Source organism: Lynx canadensis, chromosome D4 (genome assembly GCF_007474595.2).
Source record: "Lynx canadensis isolate LIC74 chromosome D4, mLynCan4.pri.v2, whole genome shotgun sequence".
Classification (NCBI taxonomy): domain Eukaryota; kingdom Metazoa; phylum Chordata; class Mammalia; order Carnivora; family Felidae; genus Lynx; species Lynx canadensis.
This window is the reverse complement of record NC_044315.2, coordinates 90557598-90578960: the sequence shown is the minus strand read 5'-3', so window position 1 is coordinate 90578960 and position 21363 is coordinate 90557598. Positions and strand designations below refer to the sequence as shown.

The 21363-nt window shown below is 62.1% G+C and overlaps 1 protein-coding gene across 1 annotated transcript in view; it reads left to right on the top strand.

Moving 5' to 3' along the window:
• Positions 1-3174: 3174 nt before the first annotated feature.
• The window catches only part of RALGDS (ral guanine nucleotide dissociation stimulator), a 29465-nt gene continuing 11276 nt past the window's right edge, over positions 3175-21363 (top strand). Inside the window, 9 exon segments of the mRNA XM_030292865.1 lie at positions 3175-3338; positions 4104-4233; positions 4376-4587; positions 4823-4989; positions 5590-5678; positions 9418-9546; positions 9548-9577; positions 19381-19491; positions 20859-21052. Coding sequence (XP_030148725.1) covers positions 3175-3338; positions 4104-4233; positions 4376-4587; positions 4823-4989; positions 5590-5678; positions 9418-9546; positions 9548-9577; positions 19381-19491; positions 20859-21052 — 1226 coding nt within the window.

Below are 21363 nucleotides of genomic sequence, written 5' to 3'. Positions count from 1 at the left end.
CGCAGCCGGTCTTTCGTTCCAGGCAGTGACAGTGATATGGCGCACCATGTGGTGACACCAGACTGGCAGGGAACAAAGGCGCCTCTGCTCTCCCCTCCCGGGTGGGAGGAGGGGTGGATGCGCCCTGCCCCTCCCCTCCCCTCCCCTGCCCCGCCTTCGCCGGGGCTCCCGTGTTTTTTCTTGCCTGCAGCTGTCTCCCCAGCCTGGGCCTTCCCGGTGAGCCCTGTCCTGGCGGCCTGCTCCAAAGGCAGTAGCCGGAGAGTGTCCGGGGGGGGTCGCTGGAGAAGATCACGGGGACCCTTGTGCGACACTCAGGAACTAACGGAAGGGAGATGTGTGCCTTGCAAGGGGCCTGGTACCTGGGAAGGCTCGGGTAAATGCTCGTGGAATCAGAGGCATTAAACACACAGGTGCCCCTAAGTGGCAGCCTGTACCCCCGTGGTTCCCCACCACCCACGCCCCACTTCCTCCAAGGCCTCTTGAAACCTCCTCCCCCACCCCCAAAACAACGTTCGCCCAGTCGGAAGCACTTTCCCCTCCACTGACCTCTTCCACAGCACCGGGATGAGGAGGCCAGGTCCCGGGAAAGGCACTCCCCAACCCCCTCGGTTCAGCTAAGGCCCCCAAAGGCTCAGGAGAGCTCGCCGGGATGCATGGAGGACAGCCAGGCTGCATCAGGCAACGCCCGAGGGTCCCACAGCCGGGCAGCCGGCAGCACGGGGGGCTGAGCGGCCGAGGTTCTGAACAGCCTGCGCACCCCAGGGCTGTCTGCCCCCTGGAGTCTACTGACTCCCGGGGGCCTGGCGCCTCCACCGGCGCTCCGGGCCTCTCTGCTGCTTGTAGACAGCAGACGTTCTGGGTTATCCACTGGGATCCAGTTGCGGGGCCCATTTAGCACCGGACAGACCCCAGATTGCCATTTGGAGCTGGCCCTCGGAGATGGGAGCCAGGCAACAGCACCCGCCAACATCCTGGGTTTTTATTATGAGCCCGGCACGGGAGCAGGCTTACGACTGTGGGAGAGGATCAGAATGCACACGCCTTGGGTGCCGGCCCACCAGCAGCCCCCTGCTGAGGTCTTGCCAAATCCTCAGATGAGGAAACTGAGGCAGTAAGTGACGCCAAGTCACTGGCCCGGGGTCTCAGCACTGGCTGATTCAGAGCCCCGTCGCCTGTGCCGTTTCTCAAAGGTCCACGGTGGGTCACGAGGGGGGCACGGGAGGCAGGTTCCACCTGGGACTTCCAGCTCTGTTTCTCCCGAGCCCCGCCCGGGCCCCCCCACCCCTGGATGCCCACCTCCCCAGGGATTCCTATTTTTTTTTTTATGTTAATTATTTTTGAGAGAGAGAGACAGAGCGCAAGCAGGGGAGGGGCAGAGAGAAGAGGGGAGACACAGATCGGAAGCAGGCTCCAGCTCTGAGCTGTCAGCACGGAGCCCGACGTGAGGGCCCGAACTCACCAACCGTGAGATCATGACCCGAGCCGAAGTGGGACACGTTAACGCTTGAGCCACCCAGGCAGCCCAACGGATTCCTAACTTTGCTCACAGGGATTCTTTTGCGCCTGAAAAGAAATTTTCCTCTGGAGCCCAGCAATGAGAACCGAGGCCAAGAGTGCAAGGGGGGCAGGGTTGGGAGGTTCAGGGTGTGAAAACCTCTGTGTCTGCCCCTCCCACCCCCACATACCATGACAGATCAGGAAACTGAGGCTCAAAGAGAAGAGGAACATAGGCGGGACAGGAACCGGGTCTCAGCCCCTGGGCTTCGAGCACCTGCTTGCTCCAGCCGGGGTCCCCTGCCTCACAAAAACCACCGGAAGAGGATGTGAAACTCAGGCAAGTGAGTGCTGGTGTGGCTCTGTGTCAGGGCAGCATACTGGGCGCCCCCCGCCACCCCACCACAGCCAGGGGACCCGATGTGCGTGCAGACCGGGCTCCAGAGCCCCTGCGCAGCCCGCTCTGCTCCCAGCCCCTGTCAGCCCCCTTGCAGCCAGGGGCAGGACGCCCATCCCGCCAGGGGCCTGCAGGGTAAGGAAAGCAGCCCCGCCTCTCAACCTCTCTCTTTGCCCTGGGACCTCTGGGTTTGGGGATCCGGGCTCTGAGCACTGATGGAAGGGCTCTGCAGAGCTTCAGACAGACACAAGTCCTGAATTCTCCCTGTGAGATTTCGGGCAAGCCCCTGCTCCCCCCGGGCCTCGGTTTCCCCATTCGTCAAATGGGTGTATTGGACTCGTTCGGTGCTTTCCGATGGCTGGTTTGCAGCAAAATGAGAAAAGTGGGCACAGGGTTGTGCGCTTTTCTTAAAGCCAGATGCACTCGTTTAATAACTGCCCTCTTTCTGATGGTGTCCTCCTAGTTATTTTTGGTGGCATCTTTTTTGGAACGATGGTAACGATGGTATTTTTTTTTTTTTTTCTACGCTACTTGGCAAAGTAAATACTTGTCAACCCTCGTTTCGTCTTGCAGTTTAAAATGAAGTCTTGTAGGGAGCGCCTGGGTGGTTCAGTTGGTTGAGCGACTGACTTCGGCTCAGGTCATGATCTCGTGGTTCCTGAGTTCGAGCCCCGGCGCGTCGGGCTCTGTGCTGACAGCTTGGAGCCTGCTTCGGATTCTGTCCTCCCTCTCTCCTCTGCCCCTCCCCTGCTCACGCTCTCTCTCTCTCTCTTTTCTCTCTCAAAAATAAATAAACATTAAAGTGAAGTCTTGTATCTGGGGGCCACAGCCAAGGAGCTTGAGGGCAGGCTGCAGGGAAGCTTCAGGAATGAGGCGGTGGCTTTGAGTAAGTGAGGATGTCCTGTGCTCCCTCCAACGCCGCCTGGCCATGCTCACACCTGCCTGGTGGCCCCGCTGGCTGAGCCCTGTTTTGATCTCGGTGACTTATACCTGCCACTGTTGTAACTCTGGGGAATGGGATGGGGCCTTGGGGTGGGTTTTGGAGGGGACGGCGGGGCCCAGCCTGGAGGGGCCGATCTGGCTGGAGCTGCCCACACAGCCTCGTCTGGCCCACGGCCTGGGACAAGCGGGAATTCCTGGCCCTGCCCATCATGGGAGCAGGTATGACAGCCACGCAGGTGACACCAGCCTAGCACTCGGGTGCTGGACTCCACCGGGGCAGCCAGGCAGACTGGCCGAGGGCCTCCTTGGGAGCCCAGCCCCTGCCTGGCTCCCGTGCCGCCATGGCCCGGGAAGCCAGGCCCGCTGCGCCCAGGGTGCGGAAGGGCTGGGTGTTCTTGCCTGTGTCCTCTGTGGGTGACTGCCAGGCGCTGTGGCCGTCGCCCGCCGCGCCACGCTCCGAAGCCCCGCACCTTGGCCGGCACCTGTGCCAGCACCAGCCACCGAGGTGAGTCTCCAGGGCAACCGGGGCCGCTGCCGGGAGGCCGGGTGGGTCACGGCCAGGGCCCCGCCGTCCCCCCCCCCTCAGAACTGGTTGAAGGAGTCTGGCCGGAAGCCAGCGGGCGTCGCCATCCGTGTCTGAGAGGAGGGGGGCGCACTCGGCGGTGGCCATGTGCGCCCCACCATGCCGGCCTGTCCCCCCCCCCCCTGCCTGGGCGGCCCTGAGGCCGTGCGTCCATCGTCTCCTGTTCCTGTTGGTGCTTCTCAGATTACCAAGGGCTTACCTGTGCATTGTTTTATCATCCGCCCTCCTGAGGGCCCGGTGGTGGCGTTATTATTATCACCCCATCCTGCTGATGGAGAAACTGAGGCCGGGAAGGTGCAGAGCAGGGACGAGCACAACTCTAGGCTCCAGATCTCAAGAGAGAGTCTCCCAGACCTACGGGGCTCCCCCTCGGGCCGTGTGTGCGCGGGCTCTGCGAGGGTCGGGACCCGGCCCTCCGCTCCGTTTCCTTTCCCAGGGCTCCCCTCTCCGTGATTCTCTGTGTTTCGGCCTCCCCTGCGGTCTCTGTCTGCATTTCCATCTACTTGTGTCTCTTTCTGCCTCTTCCTCCTTCCTCCCTTCACCTCCAGCCATCGCAGGGTGGCTGGGTGGCCTTCAGAAGTGTCAGGGGTCAGCGACCCCTTGGGTGGTGGGCCCCAACTCTCCAGGAGTGGGGGACCGTTGTCAGAGTGGCCCCTGGCTCCCACCGGTGTGGGTGCTGTTTATCAGGGTGAGCCGGCTGCCCTGTGCTCCTCTGAGTGACCCCCCTCCCCCCGACACCCTGGGAGTCAGCGTCAGGGGCGGCGAGAGCCCACTTCCTGGGGAGGCCCGGGAGGGCCCCACAGCAAGCTCCGGGCTGGTCTGGAACCCTCGGCCTGCCCCTCCTGGGCCGTTTCCGTGGCTCCAGGCGATGATGTATTTTGTTCTAGTTGCCCCGGGACAGTAACGCCCTGTGAGGTCAGAGACTGGGGGTGACAGTGATATCACACCCCTCCACCCAGGATGGTCTCCGGGAGGTTTGGATGCTTCATTTTCCGCCTCCTGACCAACCCGGAGCTCGGCCTCCAGCCTGTGGGAAACCCCCTCCCCCTGAGGAGGAGGAGGAGGACTTGGAGGACGAGAAGGAGGCCCCTGGAGGTTCCCAGGAACCCAGTGACGGAGGAGGTGGGGCTAAGCCTACGCTCTTAGCCCAGTGTGTCACCATCCTGCCAAGGTGCGTGCTCACCCGCCCACAGAGGGCCACCCGGGAGCCAGGCAGGCCAGGAACGGTGACGCTGATGTCGGGAAATGACCCAGGAGCCTGGCCAGGCTACACCCTCTTCGTGTCCTCCTCAGGCTCTAATATAGACCGCAAAACACAGGTGGTCACCTGCTCAGAAAGAGGTGAAAGGTCTTCTTCCACTGAGGGCCGGCCCAAATCTGGGTACCTGGCTGCTACTTCTCTCTAGGCCACCAGCGCCCTCTGTGGCCTTGGCTGAGCCCACGTTGAAGGCAGTGACGGGCAAGGCCTGCGTGGCCGCCTGGACGGGGGCCTGGAGCCCAATTCCTCGCAGCCGAGACCTCCCCATAGCTGCAGCTAGGCCCCAACCCTGGTTCCCCGAGACCCTGTGCAGAGGCAGGGCCTGGTCTCGTTTGAACGACCACCGGAGCAGCACTGATGAATCCCCTTCCGTGTACAGGGAGGGCAAGGGGTGGGCAGTGGGTAGGAAGCAGGGCCAGGCGGCCCGCAGGGGATGGCTTGAGGCGCCGGGGACGGAGCGTTCCTGTGTGAGCCTGGCTTGCCCCGAGGGCAGCGGGGGCGCTTTTGAAGGGTCAAGACCAGCGGGAAGGAAAAAGCGCCCCAGAGATTTGGCCTCTGGACCCCTCTCCCTTCAACTGGGGGGCGGCTGGCTGTCCAGGGGTTCTCCAAGCCAGGGAGCGTGGAAGGCCCAGTGGGGTCTGTGGCAAACCCCAAGCACAGGGCCTGCCCAAAGGGGACAGCTGCCCGCCAGCCCCCACCCAAGCCTCCGGCTGCCCAGGAACACAGACCCCATGTGGCCAGATTGTCTGAAGTTACTGGAGAAACCAGAACTGCGGATTTTCATATGAAATCACCTGACGTTTTGCTGTTGGCTCAAAAATGTAAAAATACTTTGCAAGCCAAACAAAACACACGTGTGGGCCGCTGTGGCCTGCCTCCAGCCCCTGACTGCCAGTTCTCTGCCCGTCTTGTAAGCTTCCTCTGCGGGGAGCATCCTGGCGGTGGAACGGTCTGAACAGCTACGGTTGTTCTCGGGGCTGCTTGTGACCCCCGGGGAAGAGCAGGTGCGCTCCCCAGGGAAAGGTTGGGAAGCTGGGACTGCAGGAGGCGGGGTGAGCTGTGAGCGGGATGAGGGATGAAAGGAGGGCCCCGATTCTAACACCCCCCTCCCCCCCCCTGCTTTCTACAGTGCTCTTTCTGTTTCTCCCCAGCAGACCCTCCAAGGGCAGGGGTTATAACCTTGGTCTTTACCCACCCAAGGTCACTGGGCTGCCATGAGCCCCGTGTGCCCAGTATGACTCGGTTTCCCAGCCGCCCACTGCCGTGGCCCCCAAAGTGAGGCCCCCAGCCTCTTTGATGTTAAGGACGCTGGGAGCGCCGGTGGGCCTGGGGCGAGTGATAGATAAACATGGAAGGCGGCGGGGCTGGCCATGTGTCACTGCCATGACCTGGGGTCTGAAGACTGTTGCCCTCCCTTGATGGCTGCTGAGAGCCTAGGCGCATGCATTGAGGGTGAGTCTCAAAAACTCTGTCCTTTTTCTTTTAACTTTTACGACGGCAGATTCCAAACAGACACAAAAATGGAGAATGCATAAACGCATCCCCAGCTCTAACACTCCAGGCGGGGACTCTCTTGTTTCCGCTCACCACCCCCGTGTCCTACCGTCCCCCGCAGCGGACAAGGCTTGTGCAAGTCCCGGGCACGTCGTTCTAATCCGTAAAAATCCAGTATGTTACTCTAATAGCAACTGCATACCATGATCGCACCCAGAAAATGATACGGAATATCATCAATATCCAACAGGGTTCACATAATCTCAGTGGTCCCTTAGGTTTTGTTTGTTTTTTTTTATAATAGTTGCCCTACTAAACAAAACCCACATGTTGCATTGGTGATGTCTCTTACCTTTCTTTTAATCTGTGGTTTTCCCATTACTTTTTCCCCCGAAATGCATTTGTGAAGAAACTGGGTGGTTTGTCCCGTCGATTCCCACAGTCTGGAGTTTTGTGGATTGCATCCTCAAGGGTTGTGTTTAACGTGGTCCCCTGTCCCCTGTAATTCCCCAAAACGGTAGTTACACACACAAGCCTTGTTGAATGCGTGTTGATTTTTGCCAGTGAACGCTCTGTGGATGGCTCTGTTCTTCTATCAGGCAGCACCTCCCCGCTTTGGGGCTGCCCCTGCCCTGGTAAGGTCCCCGCTTTGGGGCAGGATTAGGAAGGGAGGCGCGTCGGGGCTCAGGAGAGGGTCTTGCATGCGGGAGGTGCGCCGTGACTCGCGGCCCCCATCACTGACCGTGTGGGGCAGTCCTCTGGCCCGTTTGACTCGGGGGCACCAAGCACCTCTGTGAGGTGCTTCACCTGTGCTGTCTCATTAGTTATGCCCCCTTTGCAGGGGAGAAAACTGCGTTGGAGGGGAGGTGATTTGCCCACAGGTAAAGGAGTCACTTAGGAAGAGAAAAGTGGAGCTGGGCTTCAAACCCAGGTTATTTCAGCGTCTGAACCTGCCCTCTGTGCTACACCAGCACCCTGGGAGCTAAGGCGTGTGTGCATGTGCCTGTGTTCACACTCATGTGCGTGCAGCTGGAGCAGTGGGCAGGTTGGCCAGGACCCCTGAGGGGAGCCCCAAAGTGGGGGTGAACAAGGCAGGGAAGGGGACTTTGTAAAAACAGACAGATGTGAACCAGAGAGATTGGTCGAGTGAAGCGCACCCCCTCCCACCCCCCCCGTCCAGCCGTGCTGGGGGCAGGTGGTATCGGGATGGAATCCCCCCCCCCTCACCTCTCCAACCTACCTGGGCCCCAACCCCAGCACCTGGACCTTCAAGGTTGGAGATGTGCTGGGAGCAGGTGGAATCCCCCAACCCCCTTGAGTCACTTGGCCTGCACGGGCCCCTTTCCAGCTGTAAAATGGGCTTGAGCTCGCTTTCCAGGCCCCTCCCTGGCAGAAGGAGATCAAGAGAGCAGAGAGATAAGTGAGGGCAGGCTCCTGCTGGATTAGCCCGGAATTCCCAGCCGCACCTCGAGAGCATGACCCCAGGGGAAGGAGTGGGAAGAGGAGTTGCTAGTCAGAGGGCAGGGGCCAGTGAGCAGGTCACCCTTCTGTTGCTCTTTGAGGCCCTCCTTCCTCTAAATGCGCACCACCCACCTCTCGCCCTCCCTGGTGGCAGAGCCCAGAAGCTTCCTAAACAGCCTCCTAGGGATCTCCACCCCAAACTAAATCTACCCATCTTGCTTTATTTATTTTTAACTTAAAAAAAAAATTTAAATTTATTTAGAGAGAGAGAGCGCGCACGCAAGCGTGCATGCCCGCGGGGGAGGGGCAAGGGGGGGGCGGAGAGACTCTAGCAGACTCTGCTCAATCAGTGCACAGAGCCCCATGTGGGACTCCAACTCAAGAAACCGTGAGGTCAGAACCTGAGCTGAAAGTAAGAGTCGGGCAGTTAACCGAATGAGCCACCCGGGAGCCCCTAGGTTTTTTAAAATGTATGTTTGTTTGTTTATTTATTTCTGAGAGAGGGAGACAGAGAATCCCAAGCAGGCTTCATGCTGTCAGCACAGAGCCAGATGCGGGGCTCAAACCCACGAGCCATGAGATCGTGACCTGAGCTGAAACAGAGAGTCGGATGCCTAACCGACTCAGCCACCCAGGTGCCCCAGTTCGGCACAGATGTAATCGACGTTTCCATAAATAAGCTTGTATTGACAGAGACCCACGTCCCTCCCCCTGATTGCTTCCTTCGGGTGAATTCCTACCAGTGGATCATTGAATCTAAGGGCATGAGCATTTTTTTTTAATACCCTTCATAGAAACTGCCGGATGGTTTTCTGCCAGTCCTTGTCGAGGCCTTGCTTCAGGGCTGGACGGTGTTCAAGCTGCCGTGTGGGTGGGACATGCCGGGAGCCCCACTATCCGTGGACAGCTGAGGCTTGGCACACAGTGGGTACACACGATACGCTTACGGAATGTGCAGTCTGGCCTTCCCTCTCCTCTTACAAATAGAGAAAGCGAGGCCCGGCGGTGGGAGACCGGTTCTGGGGAGGTCGGTAGCATTGCCAGGGCTGACAGGTGATAGTGCAGCAAAGGCCCCCGCAAGGACAGGGCTTGTCCCCACACACCACACACACACACACACACACACACACACACACACACAGCACTGAGGACTTTACGCACGGGTGTACCGAAGGCACAGTTACCATTCCAGGACTCAGGAGCACAGAGCCAGGCGCAGGCAGCGGCTGAGGGCTGGGCATGACTTCCCCGCTGCGATCCTTCCCGAAGCAGAAACAGGCTCAGAGAGGTTTAGCAATTTGTCCGAGGCCACAGAGCTAGGCTTAACTGGAATTCGTGGGAGGCAGGTCTGACACCAGGGCCTCTCGACCACGTCTCAACGCCCACACAACGCTGGCACTGCACCAGCGCACGCGCCCACGCAGGGCGCCTCACCGCGGTCCCACGGCACGCACAGCACGTGCACTCCGGGCCACGCTTAGGGCAGGCTCGCGAGGACGCGCGCGCGCGCGCGCGCACACACATACACACGCCCCGGCATCGCCGGCCCCGCCCCACCCCGCGCCGCCGGCCCCGCCCCGAGGCCCCGCCCCCGGCCTGACCTCCGCGGGGCCGTGGCCGCCGGCGCAGAGCGCATGCTGCGCCGAGCCGCGCGTGGCCGCCGCCTGCCGCCGCCGTCCGCCGCGCTTCGTACCGGCCCCTCGCCCGCGTCCTCCCTGTTCTCTCTGCCCTTCCTGCCGTCCGCTGCGCACCTCTATCGCGTTCATGTTTCAGTCTCATTTTTCCTAGTCTTCCTTGCCTGCGGTCTGCGCCGAGCCGCTGTTTCCGGGCTCCCGGCGGAGTCGCAGCGTGTGGGACGCAGTGCGCCTGGAGGTGGGCGGCCCCGACAGCTGCCCGGTGGTGCTGCACAGCTTCACCGCAGCTCGACCCGGACCTGCCGCGCCTGGAGGTGGGTGAGCGGGCCGGGGGAGGGGCCTTCCGCACAAAACCCGGGGCGGCGAGGGGGGCGTGGGGGCTGCCGCACAAAAGGTCCAACGCTTTGGGGGCCAGAGCCGAGACTTCGTGGTTCCCCCCTCCCCCCACCGCCACCATCTGTCCCGGACCTGACCCCACCGAGCTTCTAGGTGTGCCAGTCCCGCGCCCCCTGCAGCCCAGGTAGATCTGTTCCCGCGCGCTGCACTGTTTACGTCTGCGAACTCTGACAGCAGGGGCTGGGCCTGCACCGGCGGTTAGGCTCGGCGGTGCAGGAGGTGAACTAGTGGTTAGGATGACAGAGTCCTCCCAGGCAGGTTGGGACCACAAGGGCCTTCCAGACAACACCCCTTGGGGGCAGACAGGGATCCGATGTTCAGAGCTGCCCCGAGAAGCAGGGTGGAGGGCAGACAGGCAGGCCTCCCGCCTGTGCCTCTAGGTGTCCAGGCAGGGAGGTTGGGAGAAGGGCCTTTCAGGCCGAAGGGTGACTTGTTTCTGGTTGACGAGAAAATATACCGACACCCTGAATTCATAAGGATTTAGGAGGGCTCAGAGAAGGGGCATGTGCCTGCCACGAAGGGGGCTGGGGATACCTAGGTGAGGGCTGGGTTCCTCGTTTCCGGTGTGCTCTGGGCAGTGAGGCTCAGTGGCTCATGGGGTCTCCACCTCCCACCTGACTGTGCACCTGACTCTGCAGCGGAGTCTGGCAGAATCCAGGGATGGGCCCCTCGCCCCGTTCTGCCTGAGCGTGGGGCCTGGACAGAGGCTGTCCCTGGGTCCCGGGGCTCAGGGCACATCTAGGCCAAGCCAGAGCCTTAAGAGTGAAGTTTGAGCCCCCTGCTGGTTAGAGCCCCTCCCCCTTGGGGCCCCCTCCCCTTCCATCATTTAGGGCCACAGTACCTTGTAACTGCTGGAGATTGCCAGCCTGGGTCTTGTGCCTCTGCATCCCCAGTGCCTAGACGGGGCCTAGATAGGTATTTGCCCGAGGATAAAGCATGTCTCCGTGCCCCGCATGGGGGAAAGATGGGGCGGGGAGCTCTTACTGTGGGGACTGTGGGTCTGGGAGACTCCTCCTGAGCTTGGCGGATGGCGGGGCCAGGCGAGTCCTCCAACCCTCATCCACCCACAGCTCCAGTCTTCTTTGGCGGCTGGAGCAGCCCCCCAGGGAGGGTGGGGGTGGGAGGCCTGACACCAGCCCAGTGCTCATCTGACTTTCATTATGTCTGGCAGTGGCTCCGGCTTTGTGTGCTGGGAGGGTCCGGGCGTGCGTGCGCACAGGGGCCGGGCAGGTTCCTGGCCTGGGTGGGGCGGGCCTTTGTGGCTTCTATGCCTCCCTCCCTGTCCATCTGCATCCTGGAGGGTCGAGGAACCGAGGGAGAGGCAGATCTGAGCCCTTACCCCTGCCCAGGGTCTGCCTTCCCCCCATCTCCCTGCTTCCCCTCCCCCTTTCTATCTCCCTCTTTAGCTGCTACTCTCCCTCACCCGGCCTCAGCGCTGAGATCCAGGCCATGGCCGCTGTTTAGAAATCAAAGGGGAAGCTTCTGGCTGGGGCAGGAAAACCAGGGTCCTGGCAGAAGAGGAGGCCACTGCCGGAAACCAAACACAATGACCATTTACCATGGGCCGAAGGGAGGGGGGGCCAGGGAAGTCCCTGTCCCTCCTGCCAACACAGTGCCCCCCCCCCCCACCATCCTGGGGCTGGTTTCCTGGTCTCTGTAGCGAGCCAGAGCTGAAGTGGCTCTGCTCGTGGCCCTGTCCTGTCTGGAAACCACCAGGCAGTTTCTGTCTTGCCCCCTCCCAACCCCCATTTCCCCACCATGCCTCCACCCAGGCCCTCCCTCTGTGGGCTTCCAGATGTCCTTGCACATCTGGGCATCCACTCGTCATCGTGATCGAGAAAGCCAAGTCACTGCTGACCCAGCTTGGCCTGAGGAGTTCTGTGCTTTCTGGAGGTCACCTGGCCCATGCCCTCGTCTCTGGGCAGGCCACTACATTGGCCAGGCAGGGAGGAGTTCTCAGGGTGCAGCACATACTGGCTGCAGGCACCACCCTCTCTCCAGCTGGCTTTGACCAACCCTGCAGAGTAATAGCCAGCCCTACTTTATAGCAGATAAAGGGAGGCAGAGAAATGAGGTCCCTGATTTAACGTACACCCAGCCGAGGACCGCGCAGCCGGGATTTGAATGTGGGCTGTTGTTTATTGGGGGCCTGCTGTATTTGAGAGCTCACCGCAAGGATCAGAGAAGGATAGGGCAGAGCTCACTGCTGAGGCAATTATAAGTTCATGGGGAGGGCAGTGGAGCTGTCGGGGGAACAGAACCACGTCCAGGCAGCTCAGAAGCCCCTGGGTAAGTGAGGGGTAGCAATGCTTCTAGACCAGAGAAGGCAAAAGTCCTTTGGGCCAGAGGACACCGGGAGGGCTTTTAGGAAGGAGCGAGCCCACAGCTGGACCCCAAAGGTTTAAAGTCATAGCTCATACGAGCCAGCCAGCGTTTTTGTGGGAGGCCCTGTGCTAAGTAACACACAGGCAGCATTTCTCTTTGCTGCCAGGATCATCGATTGCCCATTTCACAGATGAAACAGCTGAGGCCCTAGAAGTTAGACTGCGCAAACGCCCCAAGCTAGTGAGTGGCAGAGATGGGATTCTGACCCACACCATGTGACGGTAAGGCCTGAGCACAGTCTGGATGGAACGGAATGAGGAGGGCTTCTCTGTTCTTCTGGTAGAAATAAATAGGAGAGTCTCCCCACCCCCAGTCTCCTGCCTCCTTCCCGGTTGTCTGGTCTCCTGATCAGCTTTGTGCAGCTCTTCAGTTTCACCCCCAGGGCTCATTTGCCTTTGACACCGGAGGCCCTGGAGGCATAGCCTTGGGTGGGAGGGAGTCTCTATCTGCACTCTGCAATCTTTGAGGAGGGCTCCTTAGCTAACTCGGAGGGAGCAGGCTCCAGTCCAGGCTGCAGGCCGAATCAAGTTCAGGAGGGGACTGACTGCCACCTGCTGGGCCCCCGTGAACCCCAGGAGAGGAGGAATGGGGGGCCCAGGCTGGCTGGTACCGGGTCCTCGTGCCTTCTGCCAAGCTGCCTCCCTGGGGCAGCCGAGGTGAGACTGCTCACAGGCGGGGCTCCGTTCCGTCCTCAACCTAGAAGTCGGACGTGTGTTTCTAGGCCCAGCCTTCACGGCTGCTAGAAGGGGTTGGAGTAATCCCGCGCTGGCCCCAGGCAGTCGAGGACTGGCTCCCGGGGCCGCTGACCGGCCACCCGGATAGCTCCCATGGCTCAGTACCATGCTGTGGCCACCCTGTCCCGGGCTCGGGCTTCCGGCCTCCCGGGCTCCGAGACGCCGTGTTCCTGGACACACAGCTCTAGCGAAGCGACTCCCCACTCTGCCTCTCAGGGGATGGGAGTAGAAATCTGCAGCCTCGGGCAGGAGAAGCAGAACTTTGAGCTGTCCCGGGCCTGCATCCCCTGGCTGGGAGCGAGCAGATGAATGGCTGGGAGACTGCTTGGTGAGCGGGGCCGGGAGATAAGGCTCAAGGGCCCGCGTTTGGGGAGCTCTCGGGCATGGGTGTTACCTCGGCATTTCCCTCTCCGCCCTGGGGAACTGTTGGTTGGCCAGTCACACCTGGAGGCAGAATGTCCTTTTGAACCGGGGGACAGCGTCGTGCGTGCTGGTCCAGAGCTGGGTCTCTAGGGAAGAGAGCTGTGGGGCAGTGCCAGCTTGACCCCTCGAAACCCTAGACCTGCTCCCCATCCCTGAGCCTTGGTTGCCCATCTGGAAAATGGACCTGATACCGGTTCCTCCCCTAGGGTTCAGGTGGAGACTGAGAGAGGCGACCTGGTAAGCAGTCCCCACAGTGCCCGATGCAGTGTCAGAGCCAGGCAGGTCATGACTGCCACGGTCGTGTGGTCTGACAAGGTGCCAGGGGAGTGCCCGGGCCCTGGACTGGGCCACACGGCTGTCTGATGCAGCTGGCGTGGTGCTTCTCAGGCCTGGGTCCTGGAGCTGACCTCAGGGCCCCGCGGCAGGAGCCTCAACCAACCACCCGCTCTGTGGAAAGGTGTGGGCGCCGGGACCCGCCATCCCCGACGGGCTGCGCCTTCTAAAGAAGGCCTTCCCCTCTCTGGACTCTGCTCTGAGGCTGTGACTGCAGCAGCCACAGTGGGTCAGGGTGGTGGCCAGGCCCGGCCAGGAGGGTCATAGGCCAAGGTTGAAATCCCTGCCCCGGCCGGCCGCCGCGTCCTGGCTGCTGACCTGAGTGAGTTCCCTGCCCGGCTCTTCCCTCACGCGTCAGGTGAGGCGTTGTGGGGTCTAAACGTGAGGAGTGTGTGCAAAGCCCGGCACCCAGCAAGTGCCCGCAGACATTGGGCGCTGTGGTTGGTGGTGTTGCTCTTGGACTGGACCTTCAGCCGGCCCTGCCCTGCACCCCCTTCGGGACCAGGCCACCCTCCTCCTCAGCTGTCACCAGTTACACTCCCTCAAAGGCCTGGTCTGTGGTGGCCTGCTGACCTGACAATCAGGAGCTGGCCCCGGATGGACAGAAGGATGGGTGGTGGGCAGGGCCAGCCTGGGGGCGCCCTCACCCCTCTCCGCTCAGGGCACATTTCCTCCTCCTAAAAAATTTTTTTATTGTTTTTTATTTATTTTCGAGAGAGAGGGAGACAGAGCATGAGTAGGGGAGGGGCAGAGAGAGAGACGGAAACACAGAATCTGAAGCAGGCTCCAGGCTCTGAGCTCTCAGCCCAGAGCCTGACGCGGGACTCAAACCCACGAACCGGGAGATCATGACCTGAGCCGAAGTCCGATGCTTAACCGACTGAGCGCCACCCAGGCCCCCCAAACTTCCTCCTCTTTAAATGCTGATGAGTAACTTGGACTCAGGCTGATGGCAAGGGTTCTTGGGGACAGCCTCTTTGGGGGCTCCATGAGGCTGGTCCCCAAACTCCAGCTTCTGGGGTCCCCAAGCTCCCCGGTTGCCCTGGCAACCAGGCACCTTGCATGGTCCCCAGCAAAGTCCCCTTGCCTCTACGGCTGCACTGGTCGGGGGGGGGGGTGGGAGTGTGGCTCGCCCCTCTCCAGGACTGACCTCTGGTCCCCCACTCAGTCCTGTCTGTGCCCTCAGACTCAGGGTGCAGGACACCCACCCAGAGCTTGAAGGCAGGGCCCTGCCGCACACAGCGGCCTTTTTCTTCTCCCCCAGTTTTTAGAGCTTATGGTCTAAGAGATGAACCAGGACTTGAACTTGAGAAGTCCCCGTTTCTTTTCAGCCCAGATCCTCAGTTTCCACTCTGAATGGGTTGGGTGCCGCGTTTAAACTGTCCCAGGAGCCTCGGATCCCAGGAGGGCTGATCAGGCCCTCTGATCTGTCTCCCGCTGTGGTTTCTGCATTTGAGCAAAACGCCAAAAAGTCCGAAGGCTGCAGGGCTGGCTCGGGCAGTTTTAGGACACCTGCCCTCTCTGTACTGGCTCTCCTCCAGGTTTCCCTAGGTGCCCTCAGGGTTTTCCCGCTAAATGTCTGTCGGCAGCTCCTGGGGGCTCTGGTTGTTAGGTACTGCCCAGTAGCAACAGCGCCCTGTCCCCCTTTCCTGGGCACCACCTGTCCCCCCTTCCTGGGCGCCACCTGCCTCCCCTTCCTGGGCGCCACCTGTCCCCCCTTCCGGGGCGCCACCTATCCCCGCTTCCTGGGCGCCACCTGTCCCCCCTTCCGGGGCGCCACCTGTCCCCGCTTCTGGGGTGCCACCTGTCCCCCCTTCCTGGGCGCCACCTGTCCCCGCTTCCTGGGCGCCACCTGTCCCCCCTTCCTGGGCGCCACCTGTCCCCGCTTCCGGGGCGCCACCTGTCCCCCCTTCCTGGGCGCCACCTGTCCCCCCTTCCGGGGCGCCACCTGTCCCCCCTTCCTGGGCGCCACCTGTCCCCGCTTCCGGGGCGCCACCTGTCCCCGCTTCCTGGGCGCCACCTGTTCCCCCTTCCTGGGCGCCACCTGTCCCCGCTTCCGGGGCGCCACCTGTCCCCGCTTCCTGGGCGCCACCTGTCCCCCCTTCCTGGGCGCCACCTGTCCCCGCTTCCGGGGCGCCACCTGTCCCCCCTTCCTGGGCGCCACCTGTCCCCGCTTCCGGGGCGCCACCTGTCCCTGCTTCCGGGGCGCCACCTGTCCCCCCTTCCTGGGCGCCACCTGTCCCCGCTTCTGGGGTGCCATCTGTCCCCCCTTCCTGGGCGCCACCTGTCCCCGCTTCCGGGGCGCCACCTGTCCCCCCTTCCTGGGCGCCACCTGTCCCCGCTTCTGGGGCGCCACCTGTCCCCCCTTCCTGGGCGCCACCTGTCCCCGCTTCCGGGGCGCCACCTGTCCCTGCTTCCGGGGCGCCACCTGTCCCTGCTTCCGGGGTGCCACCTGTCCCCCCTTCCTGGGCGCCACCTGTCCCTGCTTCCTGGGAGTTTTCACGGGCCAGGCGCCAAGCTGGGCATGCCGCGTGCATTTTCTTAACACCCACTCTTGCCCTGTAGGGAGCTGCTGCTCTTTTTCCCAATTCACAGATAAGCTCACTGAGGCCAGGGCCAGAGAGACTGAGCAGAGCTGGAAGTCAGAGCCTTTCACCAGAGGCAGTGCCCGGGGGTCTGGTGGGTGCCTCCTGTGCCCAGGGCTGCAGGGTGCCGGTCAGTGTCCAGTGAGGGCCTGGGGTAACCTCTGTGAGTCAGTGGCCCTGGGCAGCGGCCCCCACCCTGCCTGAGTGTGACCGGGTCTCCATGTGTAGCCTGAAGAGGAGACAGGAGGACACTGTGGTACAAGCTCGGGCCCTTCTTTGTCCGCCCCAGCCCTCAACCAGGTCTCTTAGGAGGATCCAGTCCGAGGTGGAGGCCCCTGTGGGTCTGGAGGCCCCTTATGGCCCCTCATTGTGGCTTCCACGGGAAATGTATACCCAAGGAGGGCAGAGGGGCGATTGGAATGAAGGTGCCGTGATGTCTCCAGATGTGTGGGCCCCGGCCGCCTTGTGGGACAGATGGCAGGGCTGGGGAAAGACCAGTAGGTCCCCTCAGGTCCATCCCAAAGGAGGTGGGGCAGGCGACCCCATTTTTCTCCTTTGAGCGAATGGGGCCTGGCCTGAAGTCAGCTGGGGACAGGCATCCTGCTGGCCTGTCACCCTAAGAAGGCTGATCAGGTGACACACGACCAGATGCCACCCAGGCCATTTCTCCTTGTCCCTGGGGCTCTGAGCTGTACTCAGAGGGACAGCAGAGGGTGAGGCACAGAGGTGCCATGCTTCCGGCCTCCGCTTACCGGGGCCTGGGGGTACCCTCCCCCCTCCCCCGACTTGAGCCAAGCCGTGGAAGGTCAGACAGTGTGTGGGGCATGGCTGCCAACTGGGTCTCGGGGACCCGGGGACACTGGCCCCCCAAGGACACAGCCATCCCTGTGGCATTCTTTTCCCTACAGAAGCCTCCCCTCAGGACATCTGCTGTTGGCGGGGCGGCTCCCATTCTCCCCCAGGAGCCCCCCCAGCCCCTCGCCACAGACCTGCCCTCTCAGGCTGCCTGCTCCTGGGCCTGCATGCTGTGCACACTGCCAACAGGGTGGCCCGGGGTCACCCACAGGTTCCAGGGCCCTGCCTTTCCTGCCCTAGAGGGCCGGGGGCGGGGGGCAGATGCCAGGCTTGGCTGCTTTCCTTCTCTGTCCCTGGAAGGGAGTAGGAGCCGGAAACAAATGCCCCCCCCCCCCACCTGCCAGTTTCCGCCCAGGCTCCGGGGCAGTTTGCCTGAGAACCTGGCCCTCGGTCTCTTGGTAGATGGTTTCAATGGCGCCTGCACTCGGCACTGCTCTGAGCGTCTGGTTTTGTCTGTGGCGGCTGCTGCGTGAAGGGGCCAGAGCGGCCCCGCGTCTGTGTGACAGGGTAGCGACTCCCTCTGTCCCTCTCGGTGTCGGCCCTGCCCCCCACCCCCCACTGGCTTCAGAAGGGGGCCCCAGGGGGTGGGGGAGGGGCTCAGGAACCATGTGACACGCAGGCCAGCTGCGCTGCCAGCGAGGCGGTGGCTGAGTGCAGGGCCTGCTCTCTGGCCCTGCGGGAAGGGGGGGGGGGGGGGGGCGGCGCGACTGCCTGGCCGAGGCCCCTGCTAGGGCCGGCCTTGACGGAGCCCCGCTGGGAGCCAGGTGCTATGTGGAGTTCAAGTGCAGTGCCCTCTGGCGGGTGGGTCCTGCACGGAGACCTCCAAATCGCTGCCACCAACCTGGGTGTTTTGGACACGGACTGGTTCCCAGCTGGGCCAAGTGTGGCTCAGAAACCCTGGAGAAGGGCAGGTGCTTCCACTCGAGCCTCGGCCTTTGCAGGAAGCATTCTGACCCCTGAGAACGTGCCTGGGTGGTGGGTCCCCAGTCCGGCAGGGGGACAGCTGGTCCCCGAAGCCTGTCTTCTCTGAGGCCTCTTCCAGGCAGGGAAAGGGAAAGTGAACCTAGGGCTCAGCTTTTCTGCCTCAGGAATCTCCCTTCCTCAGTGGAAAGGCCGGACCTCCACGTGTCCCGGCTATTTGACGGGCGTGGGCGTGGGAGGTGCCGCTCGGGGTTGGGGTGACCTCCGCCTGTGGTTCCCCCTGGCTTCCCAGAAGCCGGCTGGCTCTCTCTCTGGAGAGAATGCGATCGCAGTGGCTTCCCCGTTGGCATGGTGCCCAGTGTGGGAGGGCGGCCACAGGCCAAAGGAAGTGGCCTTCCCGAGGGCAGCCCCCCCAGGGCCCTCAAGGGTGGGCAGGAGGCGAGAGGCCCAGGCGCCCCATCGCTGCCCCCAGGGGTGCGGTGGGGCCCAGCTCAGGCCAAGGGCTTCAGGGAGGGCACTTTCGCCTGGGTCTTCTGTAAGCTGCAGCCCACCTCGGGTCAGGGCAGTGACCCACACTCCCAGGTGCGGGTGAGGACCGGCAGTGTGGCCCTGTGTCAGCTGGCAACTCCCAGCTCCTCCCTCAACTCTCAGAGGTCCCCTTCCCACTGCGGGCTCGCCCTTCCCTGGACAGGGGCAGGTGGGAGACGGGGCTGTGAGGCCAGGGCTGACGCAACTAAGTGGCCTTAGCCAGGGCTTGATGGTCACGGCCCCCCAGGCCAGCCTGTTCCGTGGAAGGGGTGGCTGCCCCCTAAAACCAGGGCATTTCCTCTCTGGTCCTGGTCCAGGGAGCAGCCAGTTGATCCCCCTTTCTACAGCCCTGTGATTTTGGGTCCCGCGAAAGCCCAGTCCTCTGCCCAGATGCCTGCACCGTCATCATTTTCACCCCGTCCCCGTGCACGTGATGACGGACAGGGAAGGGGAACTCCTCTGTTACCCAAGAAAGCACCCGGGCTTGAATGAGCAGAAAGGGAAGGAAGTGGCGTCGGATGTGGCCTTCGGGGATGCCCAGCACCTGCCCCAGACCCGTGATGCTGACTCCGGGGCTGGGTCCGTAGGAGCTGCTGGGTCAGCCGAGGGGTGGCGGGGGGGGGGGGGCATGATGATGAGCTGGGGAGACATGACGAGGGCCTGGGGCCCCAGACCGTGGGGGAGGCACCTTCCGGGTGGCACGAGCAGGTGGCTGGGGGTCTGGGAGCCTGGGGACTTGTCTCGCTCGTACCCAGCTTGTGGCTGGTGGAGTGGGAAGGGGGCGAGGCTGGGGGTGGTGTCCACCTGCCCCGATACTACTCCTGAGAGCCCTCGAGCCGTCGGCCCATTTAGTCCTGGCCTGGGGATCTGCGTGGACACCGGGCCTCAGCTGCGGACCGGAGGTTCATGAGGCAGCCCCTGACGCCCCCGCCTGGTGGCCGGGCACTGTCTCCACAGAGCTGCACGCAGGAGATCGGCGAGGAGCTGGTCAACGGGGTCATCCATTCCATCTCCCTGCGGAAGGTGCAGGCACACCACGGCGCCAACAAGGGCCAACGCTGGCTCGGGGTGAGTGCGGGCACGGGGGCCCCCACCGCCGGGACCCTCCGGAGGCCCGGGGGCCAGACGCCGCTCGGCGACTCTGTTGGGTTCCCTCCCAGGGCCTTCGTGCCCCCCCCACCACTGTCTGGTCCTGGGCTCGGCCGGGAGCATCCCTCTGCACGTATTTGATGAATATGAAAAAAGACGCTCTTTGGTAAAACATATATATTTAAAAAATATATTTTTAATGTTTATTTATGAGAAAGAGAGAGAGCGCACACGCACTTGTGCGGGGGGGAGGGGCAGAGAGAGAAGGAGACAGAGAATCGGAAGCAGGCTCCAGGCTCTGAGCTGTCAGCACAGAGCCTGACGCGGGGCTCGAACCCACAAACCGTGAGATCATGACCCGAGTCAAAGTCGGATGCTCAACTGACAGAGCCACCCAGGCGCCCCCCCCCCCCACAAAAAGACCCTTTTCGAAAAACACAACAAAGGCACTTTTCTGCTGTTTTTACTTCACGTTAGGCTGCAAGTGATTTTGTACGTTGCCCCAGTTTTTCTCGTTTTAATTCCTGCCCCCGGTTGTGTCAGGGGCCGTGAGCCCGCCCTTGCAGACCCTCAAGCCCTTCCGCATCACCTCGCTTAGAAGGGCTAGTTCGACCCAAAAGGGGCAGAGGCTGAGGCTACTATATAACCTGCGGTCTCCTGGGGCACAGCCCTGTGACCCCTCCAGGTCAGAGGTAGGGCCGGACTCAGCAGCACGACATTCCAAAGGGGAGGCCCGGTCGTCACGGCGATTCACCCTTTCATGCTCTAGGACCTGGTCTTGATTCCTTCCCACAGCTTTCCCCGGGGCTGCACTGAACATGCCGTATCTCTTCTCACCCCAGAATAAGCCTCTGTGTTCTCGTCTCTAGAATGGGCACGTTTTGCCAGGGCTCACGGGAGTGATGCTCCTAATACAAGGAGGGGCGGCCGTTTTCAGTTCCCCTAACAGAATGGCCAGAAAGTGTTGGGTTAGTATTTTTTAGCCCTCCCCATCTCCAATTCCACTTTTTTTTCCAATGCTTTATTTTATTTTGAGAGAGAGAGAGAGAGGCAGAGTGCGAACGGCAGTGGGGGGCGTTGGGCAGAAAGAGGGAGACAGAATCGGAAGCAGGCTCCAGGCTCTGAGCTGTCAGCACGGAGCCCGACGCGGGGCTCAAACCCGCGGACTGCGAGATCATGACTTGAGCTGAAGTCGGATGCCTAACCGATTGAGCCACCCAGGTGCCCCTTCCGATTCCACTTCTTAAGCTGAGAACTTTTTTCTGCTGAGGGCACGCATGTCTGCTCCCTTGCCACATGTCACTGAGCACTTGGGAGTTCATCTGAGCCCCTGTGTCCCACCCCAGTGTGAAAATGAGTCAGCCCTGAACCTGTATGAGACCTGCAAGGTGCGGACGGTGAAGGCCGGCACGCTGGAGAAGCTGGTGGAGCACCTGGTGCCCGCCTTCCAGGGCAGCGACCTCTCCTACGTCACCATCTTCCTGTGCACGTACCGAGCCTTCACCACTACCCAGCAGGTGCTGGACCTGCTGTTCAAAAGGTGAGCACGGCCCCCGCGCAGCACAGCGGCTCCCCGCCCCCTCCTGGCACCTTTTTGAGCCTCAGGTGTCTCGTGGGAACCCTGGGTGTCAGGAGGACCACCCCACTTGGGGTCGTGTCCCACTGTTGGGACAAGTCCCCCACCCTGTGCCCGGCCCGCGGAGGGGGTTGCCTGGGGCTGCCGTGCTTCCTCTCTGCCTCCAGCCTGGGTGTCCCGTGCCTGGGGCAAAGCTGCTCTCGCCCTCGATTGCATGTGGGGGACCCATCCTGGGGGTGGCCAGGGAGGGGTCCCCAACCCCCTCAGATGTCTGT